At 46.1% G+C, this 15,453-nt stretch overlaps 1 protein-coding gene across 1 annotated transcript in view; it reads left to right on the top strand.

Annotated features, from left to right (window-relative positions):
* The window catches only part of myripb (myosin VIIA and Rab interacting protein b), a 439,089-nt gene that overhangs the window by 146,241 nt on the left and 277,395 nt on the right, over window positions 1-15,453 (top strand). Inside the window, exon 3 of the mRNA XM_068049915.1 lies at window positions 9,264-9,485. Coding sequence (XP_067906016.1) covers window positions 9,264-9,485 — 222 coding nt within the window. The remainder of the gene's footprint in view (window positions 1-9,263; window positions 9,486-15,453) is intronic.

The raw sequence follows: 15,453 nt of genomic DNA, 5'->3' as shown, positions 1-15,453 counted from the left end.
AGTCTGCAACATTCGGTCGTGGACAACTCTTTGCGCTGGAAGACCAGCAGGTTTCAGGCAGACCAAAGAGCATCATTCACCAAATTGATAGTCCTCCAGCAACAGTTAATGTTTATCTCGGTGTGCGTCCCTGGGAACAGCCCGTAGAGAACAGCATCCTGTGTCACAGAGCTGCTTGGGATGAACCTCGACAAAAACCACTGCATCTCTTTCCACACCTGCTTTGCAAAGACACATTCTAGAAGGAGGTGGGCAACAGTCTCTTCCCCACCACGGCCACCTCGAGGGCAGCGTGCAGAGGGTGCGAGACTCCGGGCGTGCAGGAAGGATCTGACGGGGAGGGCCCTTCTCACCACCAGCCAAGCTATATCTTGGTGCTTGTTTGAAAGTTCTGGTGATGAGGCATTCCGCCAAATGACTTTGGCAGTCTGCTCAGGGAACCATCCGACAGGATCCCCCGTCTCCTTTTCCCATAGGGCCTTGAGGACATTCTGTGCAGACCACTGCCTGGTGGACTGGTGGTCAAAGGTGTTTTTCTGTAGAAACCTTTCCACAAAGGATAGGTGGTATGGCACAGACCAATTGGATGGCGCGTTCCGCGGCAATGTGACCAGACCCATCCTTCGCAACACTGGGGACAGATAGAACCTCAGCACGTAGTGACACTTAGTGTTTGCATACTGGGGCTCTACGCACAGCTTGATGCAGCCGCACACGAAGGTGGTCATCAAGATGAGGGCGGCGTTGGGTACGTTTTTTCCGCCCTTATCAAGGGGTTTGAACATCGTGTCCCTCCGGACCCGGTTCATTTTGGATCCCCATATGAAGCGGAAAATAGCTCGGGTGACCGCCACGGCGCAGGAGTGGGGTATGGGCCAGACCTGCGCCACGTACAGCGACAACGTGAGTGCCTCGCATCTGATGACCAGGTTCTTACCCACAATGGAAAGAGATCGCTGCTCCCACATGCTCAGTTTATGGTGTATCCTGGCTACTCGCTCCTTCCAGGTTTTGGTGCACGCCCCAGCCCCTCCAAACCATATCCCCAACACCTTCAGGTAGTCTGACCTGACAGTGAAGGGGGCAAAGGATTGGTCAGCCCAGTTCCCAAAGAACATGGCCTCGCTCTTGCCATGGTTAACTTTGGCTCCCGAGGCCAGTTCGAACTGGAAAGACAAAGCATTAGTACAGATAGGGTGTTTGTCTTTCAACACACCATTAACATATTGTTTGCCTTTGCTCCATGACCTTCTGGTCAGCTATTCTGTGACCTTGTCCTATTTACACCTTCTCCTTTGTTATCTCTTGCCCCACCCCCACTTTACTTGCTTAAAACCTTTCACATTTCTAATATTTGCCAGTTCAGAAGAAGGGTCACTGACCTGAAACGTTAACTCTGCTTCTCTTTCCACAGATGCTGCCAGACCTGCTGAGTATTTCCAGTATTTCTTGTTTTTATTTCAGATTTCCAGAATCTGCAGTATTTTGCTTTTATCAGAGCATTCTGACCTCTGTTCCAGGTGAGATAGCCAACTCAGAGCAGACCAGGGAGTTCACCCGACACCTCGTTAATTACACATCAGATGGTGCATCTTCCAACACACTATTTGGTGGGAGAGTAGGATTCCGTTTTCCAGAGTTGGTTTGCTATGCTAAACAACAACAACAACTGGCATTTATAAAGCACCTTTAACATAATAAAATGACTCAAGTGCTTCACATGAGCATTATCAAAGAAAATCGGGCACCGGGCGACCTAAGGCGATAAATAGGACAGGTGACCACCAGCTTGGCCAAAGAGGTAGATTTTAAGGAGCGTCTTAAAGGAGGAGAAAGAGGGAATGAGGTGGAGGGATTTAGGGAGGGAATTCCTGGCCCAGCCGCCAGTGATGGGGCAATTAAGATCGGGAATGCACAAGAGTTCAGAATTGGAGGAGTACAGAGATCTCAGAGGGTTGTAGGGCTGGAGGATGTTAGAGATAGGGAGAGGTGAGGCTATGGGGAGGATTTGAAAACAAGGATAAGGATTGTCGAATGGAAGCATTGCTGGATGGAGAGCCAGTGTGGGTCGATTTCATTTCATGTTCTGGGTTTAGGCAGTATTTCAACACGACACATCATCTGAGCTCTAATATTTAACCTGGAGCTCATTGAATAGTTGCCTTTGGAAGCTCTGTGAGGTCGTTCCAGTGACAGAAACAGAATAAATGGCTAAAAATAAGCTGTTCCTGCCACGTCTGCAGGGGTTTTCGCTTGTCTCTTGCCAAGTTGAAATGGGCACCAGGAGGAACCAGTGGAATTTCGGGGCCTTGATATATTTTAACCTGCAATCAATGCAGCAGTCTAAGACAAAGAACGCTATATTGACCTTTGATCTATTGCTATAACTCACCATGCATTTCATTGGCCAGTTCATTCTGCTTTCGTCAGGAAGTTTCATTCATTAAATTAAAATCTGTTTTTGAACATGGATGAATTATGTTCCAGTGTGTAATGTATACTGACAGATATTTCAGTAGAACAGCAAAACTTTCACTGATTAATTTAACTGCTTGGCACTTTTATTCAAGGGTTCAACATGTTGTCAGTTGAATTCACAAACAGCCCAAACCTACTCATCAGAGTCACCTGAAAGTTAATCCTTCGAGTCAAATCTTTGTCCGATGGAAGTGTCGAAGACTCACTCCATTTTCTGACTTGAGTTCAAAGCAGTGGACTGTTCTCAGTTTTATCGATTCTTAAAGATGGCAGATTTCCAGCAATACAATAATTGTTCAACATCCAAATCCATTCCCATCTGATTACAATCAGTGGCTTCAACTGTTCAAATCGATTGCTTGCTCCAAGTTAATTAGCTTTAATGGGATTTAGTACAAAATCTAGGTAACCTAATCGTGACTGAGTTAATAAATAACTATGTATACGTAACGAGGTACGAAACACTTGGGGCCATTGCCTTTGCCTGGCAAGAAACAGGGAAACAATTTAAAACATAACTGGTACATGGGGCGGCACAGTGGCGCAGTGGTTAGCACCGCAGTCTCACAGCTCCAGCGACCCGGGTTCGATTCTGGGTACTTCCTGTGTGGAGTTTGCAAGTTCTCCCTGTGTCTGCGTGGGTTTCCTCCGGGTGTTCCGGTTTCGTCCCACATGCCAAAAGACTTGCAGTTTGATAGGTAAATTGGCCATTATAAATTGTCCCTAGTATAGGTAGGTGGTAGGGAAATATGGGGACAGGTGGGGATGTGGTAGGAATATGGAATTAGTGTAGGATTAGTATAAATGGGTGGTTGATGGTCGGCACAGACTGGTGGGCCGAAGGGCCTGTTTCTGTTTCAGTGCTGTATCTCTTAAAACAAAAAAAAACAAAAAGGTCTCACATTAACATAAGAAATAGGAGCAGGAGTAGGCCATTCAGCCCCTCAAGCCTGCTCGCCATTCAATAAGATCATAGCTGATCTGTCCCAGGCCTCAATTCCTCTTTCGGGCCTGCTCTGCATAACTCTCAACTCCCCGAGATTTCAAAAATCTATCTACCTTTAGTGACCTAGCCTCCACAACTCTCTGGGGTAGAGAATTCCGGAGATTCACCACCCTCAGAGAGAAGAAATTCCTTAGCATCTCAGTTTTAAATGTGTGACCCCTTATTCTGTAACTATGTCCCCTAGTTTGAGATACCCCCACTAGTGGAAACACCTTCTCAACATCGACCCTGTCAAGCCCCCTTAGAATCTTATATGTTTCAATAAGATCACTCTCATTCTTCTAAACTCCAATGAATAAATGCCTAACCTGTTTAGCCATTCTTGATAAGACAACCCCTTCATCCCAGGACTCAGCCTAGTGAACCTTTTCTGAACTGGCTCCAATGCTAGTATATCCTTCCTTAAATATGGGGACCAAAACTGTACACAGTCCTCCAGGTGTGGCCTCACCAACACCCTGTACAGTTGTAACAAGACTTTCCTATTTTTAAACTCTCAACCCCTTAGCAATAAAGGCCAAAATTCCATTTGCCTTCCTAATTACTTGCTGCACCTGCATGCTAACTTTTTGTGTTTCATGTACAAGAACAACCAGGTCCCTCTGTACTGCAGTATTTTGTAGTCTTTCTCCATCTAAATAATAATCTGCCTTTTTATTCTACCTACTAAAGTGGATGACCTCACACTTTGCCACATTGAACTCCATCTGCCAAGTTTCTGCCCACTCACTTAACCTATCAATATCCCTTTGCAGATTCTTTGTGTCATCATCACAACATGCCTTTCCACCTATTTTTGTATCATCAGCAAATTTGGATACATTATACTCTGTCCCTTCCTCTAAGTCATTAATATAGATAGTAAATAGTTGAGACCCTAGGACCAATCCTTGTGGCACCCCACTAGTTACGGCTTTCCAACCTGAAAAAGACCCATTGATCCCGACTCTCTGTCTTCTGTGTGTTATCCAATCCTCAGTCCATGCCAACACATTACCCCCAATACCCTGAGCTCTTATTTTGTGCAATAACCTTTTATGTGGCACCTTATCGAACGCATTCTGAAAATCCAAATACACTACATCTGCCGGTTCCCCTTTATCCATTCTGCTTGTTATATCCTCAAAGAACTCTAACATATTTGTCAAACATGATTTCCCTTTCATAAAACCATGTTGACTCTGTTTGATTGCATTATGTTTTTCTAAATGTCCTGCTGTTTCTTCCTTAATAATGGACTCAAGCATTTTCCCAATGACTAATGTTAAGTTAACTGGTCCATAGTTTCCTGCTTTCTGTCTCCCTCCTTTCTTGAATAGGGGTGTCACATTAGCGGTTTTCCAATCCAGTGGTACCCTACCAGAATCCAGTGAGTTTTGGTATATTATGACCAATGCCTCCACTATCTCTGCAGCCACTTCTTTTAAAACCCTTGGATGCAGGCCATCAAGTCCTGGCGACTTGTCTGCCTTTAGTCCCATCAGTTTGTCAAGCACCTTTTCCCTCGTGATAGAGATTGTTGCAAGTTCCTCCCTCCCATTTACACCTTGTTCATCTATTATTGTTGGGATGTTTATCGTGTCCTCCACCGTGAAGATTGATGCAAAATATTGGTTTAAATTATCTGCCATTTCCATGTTCCCTGATTTTAATTCCCCAACCTCATCCTCGAAGGGTCCCACACTTCCTTTAGCTACTCTCTTCCTTTTTATATACCCGTAGAAGCTCTTACTGTTTTTATATTTCTTGCCAATTTATTCTCATAATCAATTTTCTTCCTCTTTATTAGTTTTTTAGTCATCCGCTGCTGGTTTCTAAAAAATTCCCAGTCCTCTGGCCTACCACCAGCTTTCGCCACTTTGTACGCATATTTTTATCAACTCAAATATTTATGGTACATCTGGGTATTTTGAGTGATAATCCCATAAAATGCCACCTTTTGCACTTTATTCTTCTTCTTTGGCCTCCTTGTCTCGAGAGACAATGGGTAAGTGCCGAGAGGTGGTCAGTGGTTTGTAGAGCAGCGCCTGGAGTGGCTAAAAAGGCTAATTCTAGAGTGACAGAGTCTTCTACAGATGCTGCAGATAAAATTGGTTGTTGGGGCTGTTACACAGTTGGCTCTCTCCTATTATAAGAATACTGAGGGCCTGGGTCACATTGTCAGTTTACAGTCAGTACCAGTAAGGACAAGGACAAAAATGTGATTTTTAAGAAGAATAAGAGAACAGCTAACAGAGTTTCATTGGGATTATTATTGGAAGCTCTCTTAGCTGAGGTAAAATGGACCATCTTTAAAACAGTATGAGTATATGTTCACAAAAAATAAATGTAAGCTATGCTGAGAGGCTCCAGAAACCCATGGCTGTTCCTGCATACACCCACTGTGACTTTCGCAGGGTCCCAGCCCCACTTTGGAGTTTTCTCCATAGCCTATTGGAGGTGGAGCCCGCACCCACTTCAAGCATGGCCATCGTCACAAGGGGCCAGGTCCTGGGAAAGAGGCTGCCTACACCAGGAGTTCCTACACCATGGGCTTTCATTGGGACACGACATATGGGGCAGGATTTTTGAAGGCCAATGGGGGCGGGACGGGAGGCGGGCAGGCCCAGAATACTCCGCCGCTGGCTAACATGCCAGTACCATCAATTCCCCCGAGCCCTTTTCGAGAAGGCCGGTAGCCAATTGAATTTTCCAGTCAGCAGGTGGGCCCCACACTGCGGCAAAAACACGGTCAGCGAGAGGAGGTGGCCTCCAGGCAGGAGATTGGGGTGGGGAATGGTTGGGCAGCGCTTGATCCCACTAGGAACCCTCCTTGCACCTGCCATGGCCATCGAGCCACAGCTCCGGCTGCCGGCCCTCCAGTGGAGGGGTCGCCTCTCCATGATCACAGCCTGGCAGCTGTAGCCATTTTTAAATAAAAATTTTTACCTGGTCTTCAGAGGGCGCCTCCATTGTGGGTCCCCCCCACCCCCTGTCTTTTTCTTTCTCTCTCTCTCTCCCTGTCTGTTTTGCAAGGCATTGGCAGCTCCTGTTGATGCGTCATCGCTGGTGGGCCTCCCATTAGCCCACCAGACTTAGGAGGCCATCCGTCGTCCTTAACTGGCATTTGATCCCGATGCTGGGGTCCCGACTCCAAATGGAAAATCCAGCCTATGGTCACCAGAGGTGTGACTGGTTAAACCATTGTACCTCTCCATCTATTGGCTGTTGTGAGGCCCATCTGGGAATCCAGTCTGTGGTTGTGGCTGAGACTCCAAAATATTTGGGAATAAGAGTTTTGTTCCCCTAATTTTCAAACTGGTTCGTTCACAGTGGGTTGTAGAGGCACCTATTATTATTTCTGCGGGGGGGGAGGGGCAGCGGGGGGGACAGGATCCCCACCGCCAGCACATTGATCTGTTTAGCTGGCAAGAGTACTCCAGACAGTGGTAGATTTTCAAGTTCCGTCTGTTTATACTTATTTTTCTTTGGAAAATACTTATTACACATGCCTAGTGCCAAAGGTGTCCGTGGTTAACAGTCAAATTTGGGAACCACCCCTAATGTGGGGGTCAACAGGAGAAGTTCCCAAGACTTGGCGTATTTACCAGCCTCACAGGCCTGTGGGTTTCTGGGGGTGTATTCTCCAAAGCAAATGAATTGTGGTAATTAAGGTGGAATTAAAGCCTTCAGGAAAAAAGGAGGAAGAGAACCCTTGGCAGTATTGAAATTTGTTAAAACAGGAAAGAAAAAGGGTATGAAAGGGGAGATGTGTTTCTTATCCCCATGCCAGTGGAATTGCTGGGCTGGATTTTGCGCTGGAGGCGGCGCTCCCGGCACCGGGCCAAAAAGGCGGGGGGAAACCTGCCTTTGCCTTTTCTTACCCACCCTCACCCCCACCCACCCCCCTCCCCCCACCAACTCTACCGGGAGCGATTCTCTGGTCTTATTGATTCAGAGTTTTAGGCCCAGCGGTGGAATCTCGGAACAGAGGTAGGTGAGGCTGAGGCTTGTCCAGTAGGCCCTGGTGAGGGGGCGAGGGTGTTGGGGGTGCTGGTCGTTCAGTTCAGGGGGAGGTCCAGGGGCATAAAGTTGGTCCCAGGGGTGGTCCTCCATGGGGCATGAATTTCCCACGGAGGAGGGACCACCAGCCCCAAGACCACAGGATTGGCTGTTAGTAGGCTACTTAAGGGCCTCATTTGGCCTCATCGTCCTATCCCACCCTCGGAAAGATCGCTGGGCGACAGGGAGGTGATAGGCCCATAAAATCCCAGCTGTTGTTTCCCAGGCAGAGGATAGATAAAAAGGGGCGAAGGCCCATTACATGAGGTATCTCTCTCTCTCTCATGCTGCATCTGCATCTTCTAGGAATTCCCCACTGACCGTAACTGCTGCTAAATCCAACCATTTTCAATAATGCAAACATCCAAATGACACGTACCACCTAAAAACAAACAGAAACCTACAGCAACAGAAACACAACCAGAACACCACAAAGGTGCACAGACTAATTTACATACAAACACAACCATATTGCAACAACCAAAAGTATACAATCACAAATCACAACAAAGTATGCTGCTCCACTCACCACAGCACAAGAGCACCTTCGCACTACTGCAACTCCCAAAACTACTACCTCTTACCTCTCTTACCTATATTTTTTCTCTGCAAACTCCTCAGCAGACCCATCGACAAAATATCATTCACATGATGCACTGCATCAAAACAATCATCTCTGACATTGACCCACACTATGATATGTATCTGAAAAAGAGAGGGAGAGAGAGACAAAGAGCTATTGAATCTTGCATCTAACATGATGCTACCAGTCTGCAAATTTCCTTCACCGATGAGAATTAACAACTGGTTTACCAGAAGATTTATAACAATTAGACACAGCCTTAGAAACAAACGTACACACTAAGTTGAAATGGTATAAGATGCCGACCATTGCAAAGCAGCATGAGATTAACCTTACCATGTACAATATACCTTTAGTCTGACGAGCAATAGCAGATACCTCAGAGTCAGTCCAAGGGTGAATTTCAAAAGTCTTGGGCTTCATGATGCCTGAATCTGTCAGTCGAGCAGCAGCTTTGGAATGTATTTTAATGCGATGTATTCTTTTACAAATGCTAACATGACACTCTTACTTGAATGGTAATTTCGGGGGCGATCATGGCTCTCATCGGTGTATGCAGCAAGTGATAGGAGGGTGGAAGATTGGAGCTGTCTTCCACAAATGAAATTGATGCAAGGCCAATTAATTTTAAATCTGAGATTGATAGGTATTTGTTATCCAAATGTTGTAAGTGATGTGGGGTAAAGAAGGGTTTATGGAGTTAGAATGCAGATCACTCATTGATGAGCTAAATGGCCTCCTTCTGTTCTGATGATATCCCTTGTATATCTTGGAACAAAAGAGACATTTTTGATGGGATAGTGAGCTATAGGATATAAGTTAGTGATGAGCTTCTGAACAAACAGAAAGGCCGCTATTTGTAACAAGAATATTTTTCCAGATATACGGTATCATACAGCCCTACTTAGCAACACAACAGATTGTTCAAACTACTCATAAAGTAACAACCATTAATTTAAATAAAAGAAACACCAAGAAGGTCAGCGAGCTGAAACCTCTCCACAGATGCTGCCCGACCTGCACAGTGTTTCCGACATCTTCTGTTCCCATTTTTGAGGGATTATTAATATTAGTGAGCTCCTTTGGGAAGATTCCTGTGTAATGTTAGCTCAGCTAAACAGTCTAATTGTTGGTATGACCACTTCTGTTTTGCAGGGAACTGAAGCAAAAGCTAAACGAAGAAGGCAACAAGCGCACAATCCTTTCCAAGCAGGAGAAGTTCAATGAGAACTGCTGCATCCGCTGCTGTAGCCCGTTTACCTTTCTCATTAACACCAAGCGTCCTTGTGTTGACTGCAAGTTCAACATTTGCAAAAACTGTGGCGCGTACAGCAAAAAAGAGAAGGCCTGGATCTGCACAGTCTGTCACCAGGCCAGGTAGGCACTGTTTACCTGCACCTGTCCCTTTGCTTAGGGTCAGTGAACGTTTGTGAAGTTCTACCTGTGGAATGATTGAATTGATCTCTAGCTTCTTGATGGGCTGGTAGTTTGTAACAGCGTAGAATAATTACACAGATTAGAGCTTGTTATTAATGTTTGGAGATTATTTGTACAGAGACATTTGAGGGGCAGTACAAAGGTGCTAATAGCTTAGAAAAATTTAAACAAAATGCCTCTATGGCTGTAATGAAGCATATTCCCAATCTAATTTGCTAACAGCAGAACTTCTTCTCAATTTTCTGAGAGGTCACTGACCTGAAACGTTAACTCTGCTTCTCTCTCCACAGATACTGCCAGACCTGCTGAGTATTTCCAGCATTTCCTGTTTTTATTTCAGAATTCAGCATCCACAGTATTTTGCTTTAATTCTTCTCAATTTTGCTATTTAATGGCTGCCTTGTTAATATTTCTTATTTATACTTGTCGATCTCCTGTAGCAGGGCACATGATAAATCGGAACAGGTGATTACTCTCTCATCTGTCTCTGATGTCTTTGTGTTGCAGTTTCTCTCTGCATTTTCATATAAACCTGACCACATTCAAAACTCCGTTGCGTGTATCCTAACACACACCGAGCCCTGACCACCCATCATCCTTTGTGTTCACTGACCTACATTGGCTCCTGATCTGGGCAATGTCCCAATTTTAAAATTCTCATCCTTATTTTCGAATCTCTCCATGCCCTTGTCTCTCTGTTGCCTCACCCAGCTCTACAGCTCTCAGATCTCTGCGCTCCTCCTATTCTGGCCTCTTGTATATTCCGCAGCCCAAGCTCTGGAATTCCCTCCATAAATCTCTCCGCCTCTCTACTTCTCTGTCTCGCCCATTAAGATGCTCCTTAAAACCAACCTCTTTGACCAAGCTTTTGCTCATCTGTCCTACCATCTCCTTATGTGGTTCGGCATAAAAGTTTTGTTTGATAATGCTCGTGAAGTGCCCTGGAATGTTTTACTTTGATAAAGAGGCTACATAAATGCAAGATATTGCTCTGCTTTTATCCGCTTCATAGAATCATTGGGGTCAATTTTAACCACCCTTGTCCAATGACAATGGTGCATGGAAGGGGGTTAAAATCAGGACAAGTCCACTTATCATCGATGACATTTTACCTTCACTGACTTTGAAGTTGGTTGAGGCTGCCATTACAAGCATGCGAGGGCCTAATTTAAATGTAAAAGTCATGGTCCAGTGATGTCAAGGGTACAACGATGTGACTTTTTACAATGACTTGGAGGGAGCCCCATCTAAGAGAGTTTTTAAAAAATTATTTGTGTGGGATCCATGGGAGCCAGGGAGAGTAGGAAGAAATCCTCTGGATTCTCATCATCACTTGCCCTGGGCTTCCCTCTACCTCCCCACATGGGCATCTGCTTAGGAACTGTGGCCACAGTTTTGTACCATTTACAAGTCTTCAGAGGGTGCCTACAGGGGCAGCATCCACCTCTCCCAATGCCACCTACGACCGCCCAGAGGCTCGGGTGCTTCCATTGGCTCTCCTAGCTGTGGATCCTGCCTGCTGTCCTTATTGGACGGGATTCCCGGAGGTGGCCTTTTCATTGGCCGCCTCCTCCAATATCTCCTCCAGGGTCCCACCACAGCCACTTCCGGGTTCCTGACCCCGAATTCAGCCCACGCCCAGATCAGGACTTGAACAAAAATTCAGCCCAATGTTGCTGGGGCATTAGGATGGATGAGGAAGAGGCAAGACCCAAGGATGGATCCTTGGGGGGACTCCAGAGATAGCAATGCTGGGATAGGAAGAGAAACGATAACTGGAGATACGCTGGGTACAGTGGGATAGATAAAAGTGGAACCAACTGCCAGCTAGTATGGAGGCCTGGAAGATAATTTGGATAGTTAGAGGGGAAATGGGGAGAGATGGGAGAGAAGCAAGAGAGACACAGGAGTGGAGTCAGAGTTGAGAGTTCCCTTGGTGGGCAAGGCAATGAGGGAGTAGTAGAGGCAGTTGTACAGATAGTCATGCTAGGCCCCCACCTGCCAAAATTGAGGCACATTAGTTTTGTCATGAACATTGATTTTTAACTACCCAAGCAGAGCTGGGAGACAGAAAGGCAGGAGACAAAGGGAGCCCTCCTGTAGCCAAAAAGGAAGGTGCTGTAAGCAGGAGTGAGACCTGGAGACCTGTGTGCTTCCATTGTAATAAAGCAGCGCATTTAAGAGCCGACTGCTAGAAACTAAAGAGAAAACCTGTAGGGTTGATCAGGGCACAGCCACTCAGTGAAGAAGCAAACCTGATGGAAAGTGCAGCAGAACAAGCTGTGGCTTTAACTGCAGTAAGAGTACAACCCAGGGTGCTTATTACGGCAAGTGCAGGAAAAGCTAATAGGATTCCTGAAGGCTATCAAGGTTTTGTGTCTGAAGGGAACGTAACCCCGTACCCCTCTAGTGGGGCAAGCAAACGTATAGTAATTCTCAGGGACACAGGGGCCACTAAATCCCTTTTACTGGGAAAAGGCCTGACCTTTCCCCCAGAAAGTGCAGTGAACACCAAAAAGTTGGTGAATGGTATTGGAGGACAGTGTATGCTTGTACCTGTACACCGGGTGCACCTGGAGTGCAACCTAGTTTCGTGACCGCTGACCAGAGGATTGCCCCTAGTTTGCCTTGGACAGGGTTGACCTGCTTCTTGGTAATGATCTGGCAAGGATGAAGGTGGTAGCCCCCCCCCCCCACCCCTGTGGTGAATTAAAGACCGCAGGAGGTCAGAGATACAGGGCCATGGCAGGAGACGGCCCCTTGCAGAGTCCCTGAATGTGTAGTGGATCAGGCCATGATCAAACCAGCTCCCCCAGAGGAGACTGTATTAGCACTGCAGGCAGATGACCAGGTCTATCTGTCTGAGACTTTCTTTGGAAAGTTAGGAGATCCAGGGAATGAACTAAATGGATTTTCCCTAGCTGAGGCTCAGCGAGCCGACCCAGTATTGCGAGAGTTAGCACAGGCTGCCCAGTCTGAAGGTGAAGCAGAGGGAATCCATGATTGCTACTATTTAAAGAATGAGGTACTGATGAGGAAATGGAGTTCTCCTCACAGCCCTAAGAGCAAGGATTGGACAGTAATTCACCAGTTAGTGGTGCCGCAGAGGTACCGGAGAGAAATATTAAGAAGGGCTCACAAGACTACAGTGGCTGTACATGCCAGTATACAAAAGACCAAAGCCCGCATAAGACAGCAGTTTGACTGGCCAAAACTCCGCGAAGATGTGGTGGAGCATTACAGGAGATGCCACATGTGCCAGGTTGAGGGAAAACCCAATCTACAGTGAAAACTGCACCCCTAAGTCCAGAAACTGTGTTAGGAGGACCCGCCAGGCACAAGGCTGGCAAAAGTTTAGAAAGGGAAGGGGAAAAGCGACCAAGAGGACAGGTTAAAGGAAGTCCAGGAGGAATCCTGGAAGAAAACCCTTACTGTCCAGTCCGCCAACCCCGGAAAAGGTGAAAAGTTAGACTCCACATCCTCCTGTGTAAATGCAGACACTAGAAGCACCCCACCAGAGTTGCTAACAGCATTTACAGGAACCTGCAGAGACAAAGAAAGACCTCTGGGGAGCAGAGAAACCATGAGGGTGAAGCCTCACCTAGTTGAAGTGCCACAGGGGAGTGCAACAGAGTCTGCATAAATACCTGCAGGCAGGAGTGTCCACTAGGACAAATGGGAGATTAGCAAAGAATCCACCCCCACAGTCAGGAGAAAAGGAACCACCCATCCCCTAAAGTCAAAAGCCTTTGCATGAATCAGCAAAGCACTGAAAGAGAGTTCAGGATAGACCCACCCACTACTGACTCTCCTGAAAAAAAATTAATTTCAACTCAGGGTAAATTAAACCTAACCACAAAGAAACCCTAGGCAGTCATTGAAATGGGCAAACTGAAGAAAATCTTCCCCAAAAATCACATGTTTATTCCCCCAAGAAGAGGGGAAATTAAAGCTGCACTGGCACCAAGAAAAGACAGTTTTAGGATTTATGAATGAATGGGAATGAATGAGAGAAATGCATGTATTTTTTCTGTATCTTATATTTGCTCTCGACCCTTTTAATGAAATGCGCCTTTTCTCAAATTGCATTTCATTCCGCTGGGTGTGGAGCTGTTATGCTAGGCTTCCACCTGCCAAGAATGAGGCACATTAATTTTGTCATAAAAATTGATTTTTAACTGTTGCTGGAGCGAGGAAATGACTTGTGAAACAGATCAGCTGTGGCTGGAAAATACATTTGCATATTAACAGACAGTACTTGGAAGGACAAAGGACCATTCCCTGACACATTCAACTCACAATCGATGTTGATCACCAGACAGTGAGAGGGTGGGGAAGCACATTCCAGGGCCTAATGGGCCTGCAGGGAGCAGGACTGGTTGGACCAGCTGACTAACTGGCTCTTCCAGTTTTTTGAACTAACCACCGAGAGTTTGAACTCAAAGACTGTTTGCTCCTGGACTGAGAAGATCTCTTCTGTCTGCTCCCATCTCTTTCTCACAAGCCTCTGAATCCACTGAAGATGCATGAAACACAAGAAAAAAAAAGTCTCCTACAGCGAACAAGGTTTAAGAAGAATACTGGGCCCCAACGAAAAGCAAGATCCACCTACAATCAAGGACCCTACAGTGAGCTCGAAGAACCACAACAAAAACTCTTCAGATATTGCCTCAAATTTTCTACTTTATTTTTCTTCTGCTCTTTTCTGTCTCTGTTTGCATGTGTGTATTGTGTATGCATGCTAGCGTGGGCACGTCATGTATCTGTCGGTGTCAACCGAATTAGAGTTTAAGTTCAAGTTTAATAAATTTCAACTTTTCTTCTTTAAACCTAAGAAAGCCTATTTGTGCTGGTTTCTTTGCCTTATAATTGGAAAGCAGTGAACAAGGATTCACCAAGGAGGAGCTAAAAACATGGTGTGTTTAAAATTAAACCCTGTTACGGTAAGACTGGGTCAAGGCTAAGAGGGACTCCGAGACACCTTCCTCACCTGGTTGTAACCAGATAGTCTCAGACTTGGTACCAAAGTAATTATGAGCTTCTCCCACATGTTGTCCCACATCTTGTCCTTGTTTTCAAACCGCCCCCGTGGCCTCACCCAACCCTATCCTTACAAATTGCTCCAGCCCTACAACCCCCCAAGATATCTGAGCTCTTCTAAGTCTGGCCTCTTGCGCATCCCTGATTTTAGGCCGTGGTATTTATGGGAAAGAGCGTGGTTGAAGCCAAAAATGGCTGATCTCAAGGACAGGGCCTCATTAACATCTTGTAGCTCTGACTGTTGCCCAGAAGTTGGCCAAATGGACGGACAGACTGGCGGGAGGGAGGGAGGGAACACCAGCAACAGGAGGCCGACCAGCGACCTTTGGTGATGGCCCCTGGCAATCTGGGAGGCGGGCGGGCAGGCCTGCAATCAGGAGCGCTGGCTTGGAGAAGGAGGAGGCTGGAGATCAGTTGGCGATTTTGTTGAGGGGCCTGGTGGGGAGCCCTCCTGCATGGATTGCTGAAATAACCACTTACTTTATAGAACCAGCAGCTGCTGCCTCACTACGACCCCCGGAAACCCATGGCCGCACAAGTCAATTTCAAAGTTCGGCTCATAATTGCAGAGTTGGAGCACGATTTTAAATATGTTAATTACACTCAGATTTCCCTGTCACAATCTGGTGAGGAGGGGGTCACAAGGCTCCCCTCCTCTTTCCTCTTGCTTGACCGCAACAGGGTTTATTCCTTTTTAAACAGTGGATGTGCTGACCACCTCAGTGAGTGTTTAACCTTTTAGCTTTATTGTGATCATAAAAGAACCAATCAGACAGGGTTTCTTGAGTTTAAACAAGCAAGAGGTGAGTTTGTTGTGTTTAACCAAAAACCCAATCTAAATAAAATAATAGATGATGTAACACTGTCA

This window comes from Heterodontus francisci, chromosome 2, assembly GCF_036365525.1.
Source record: "Heterodontus francisci isolate sHetFra1 chromosome 2, sHetFra1.hap1, whole genome shotgun sequence".
Taxonomy (NCBI): Eukaryota; Metazoa; Chordata; class Chondrichthyes; order Heterodontiformes; family Heterodontidae; genus Heterodontus; species Heterodontus francisci.
The sequence above is the reverse complement of the archived record's forward strand: the minus strand, read 5'-3'. Positions and strand labels throughout refer to the sequence as shown.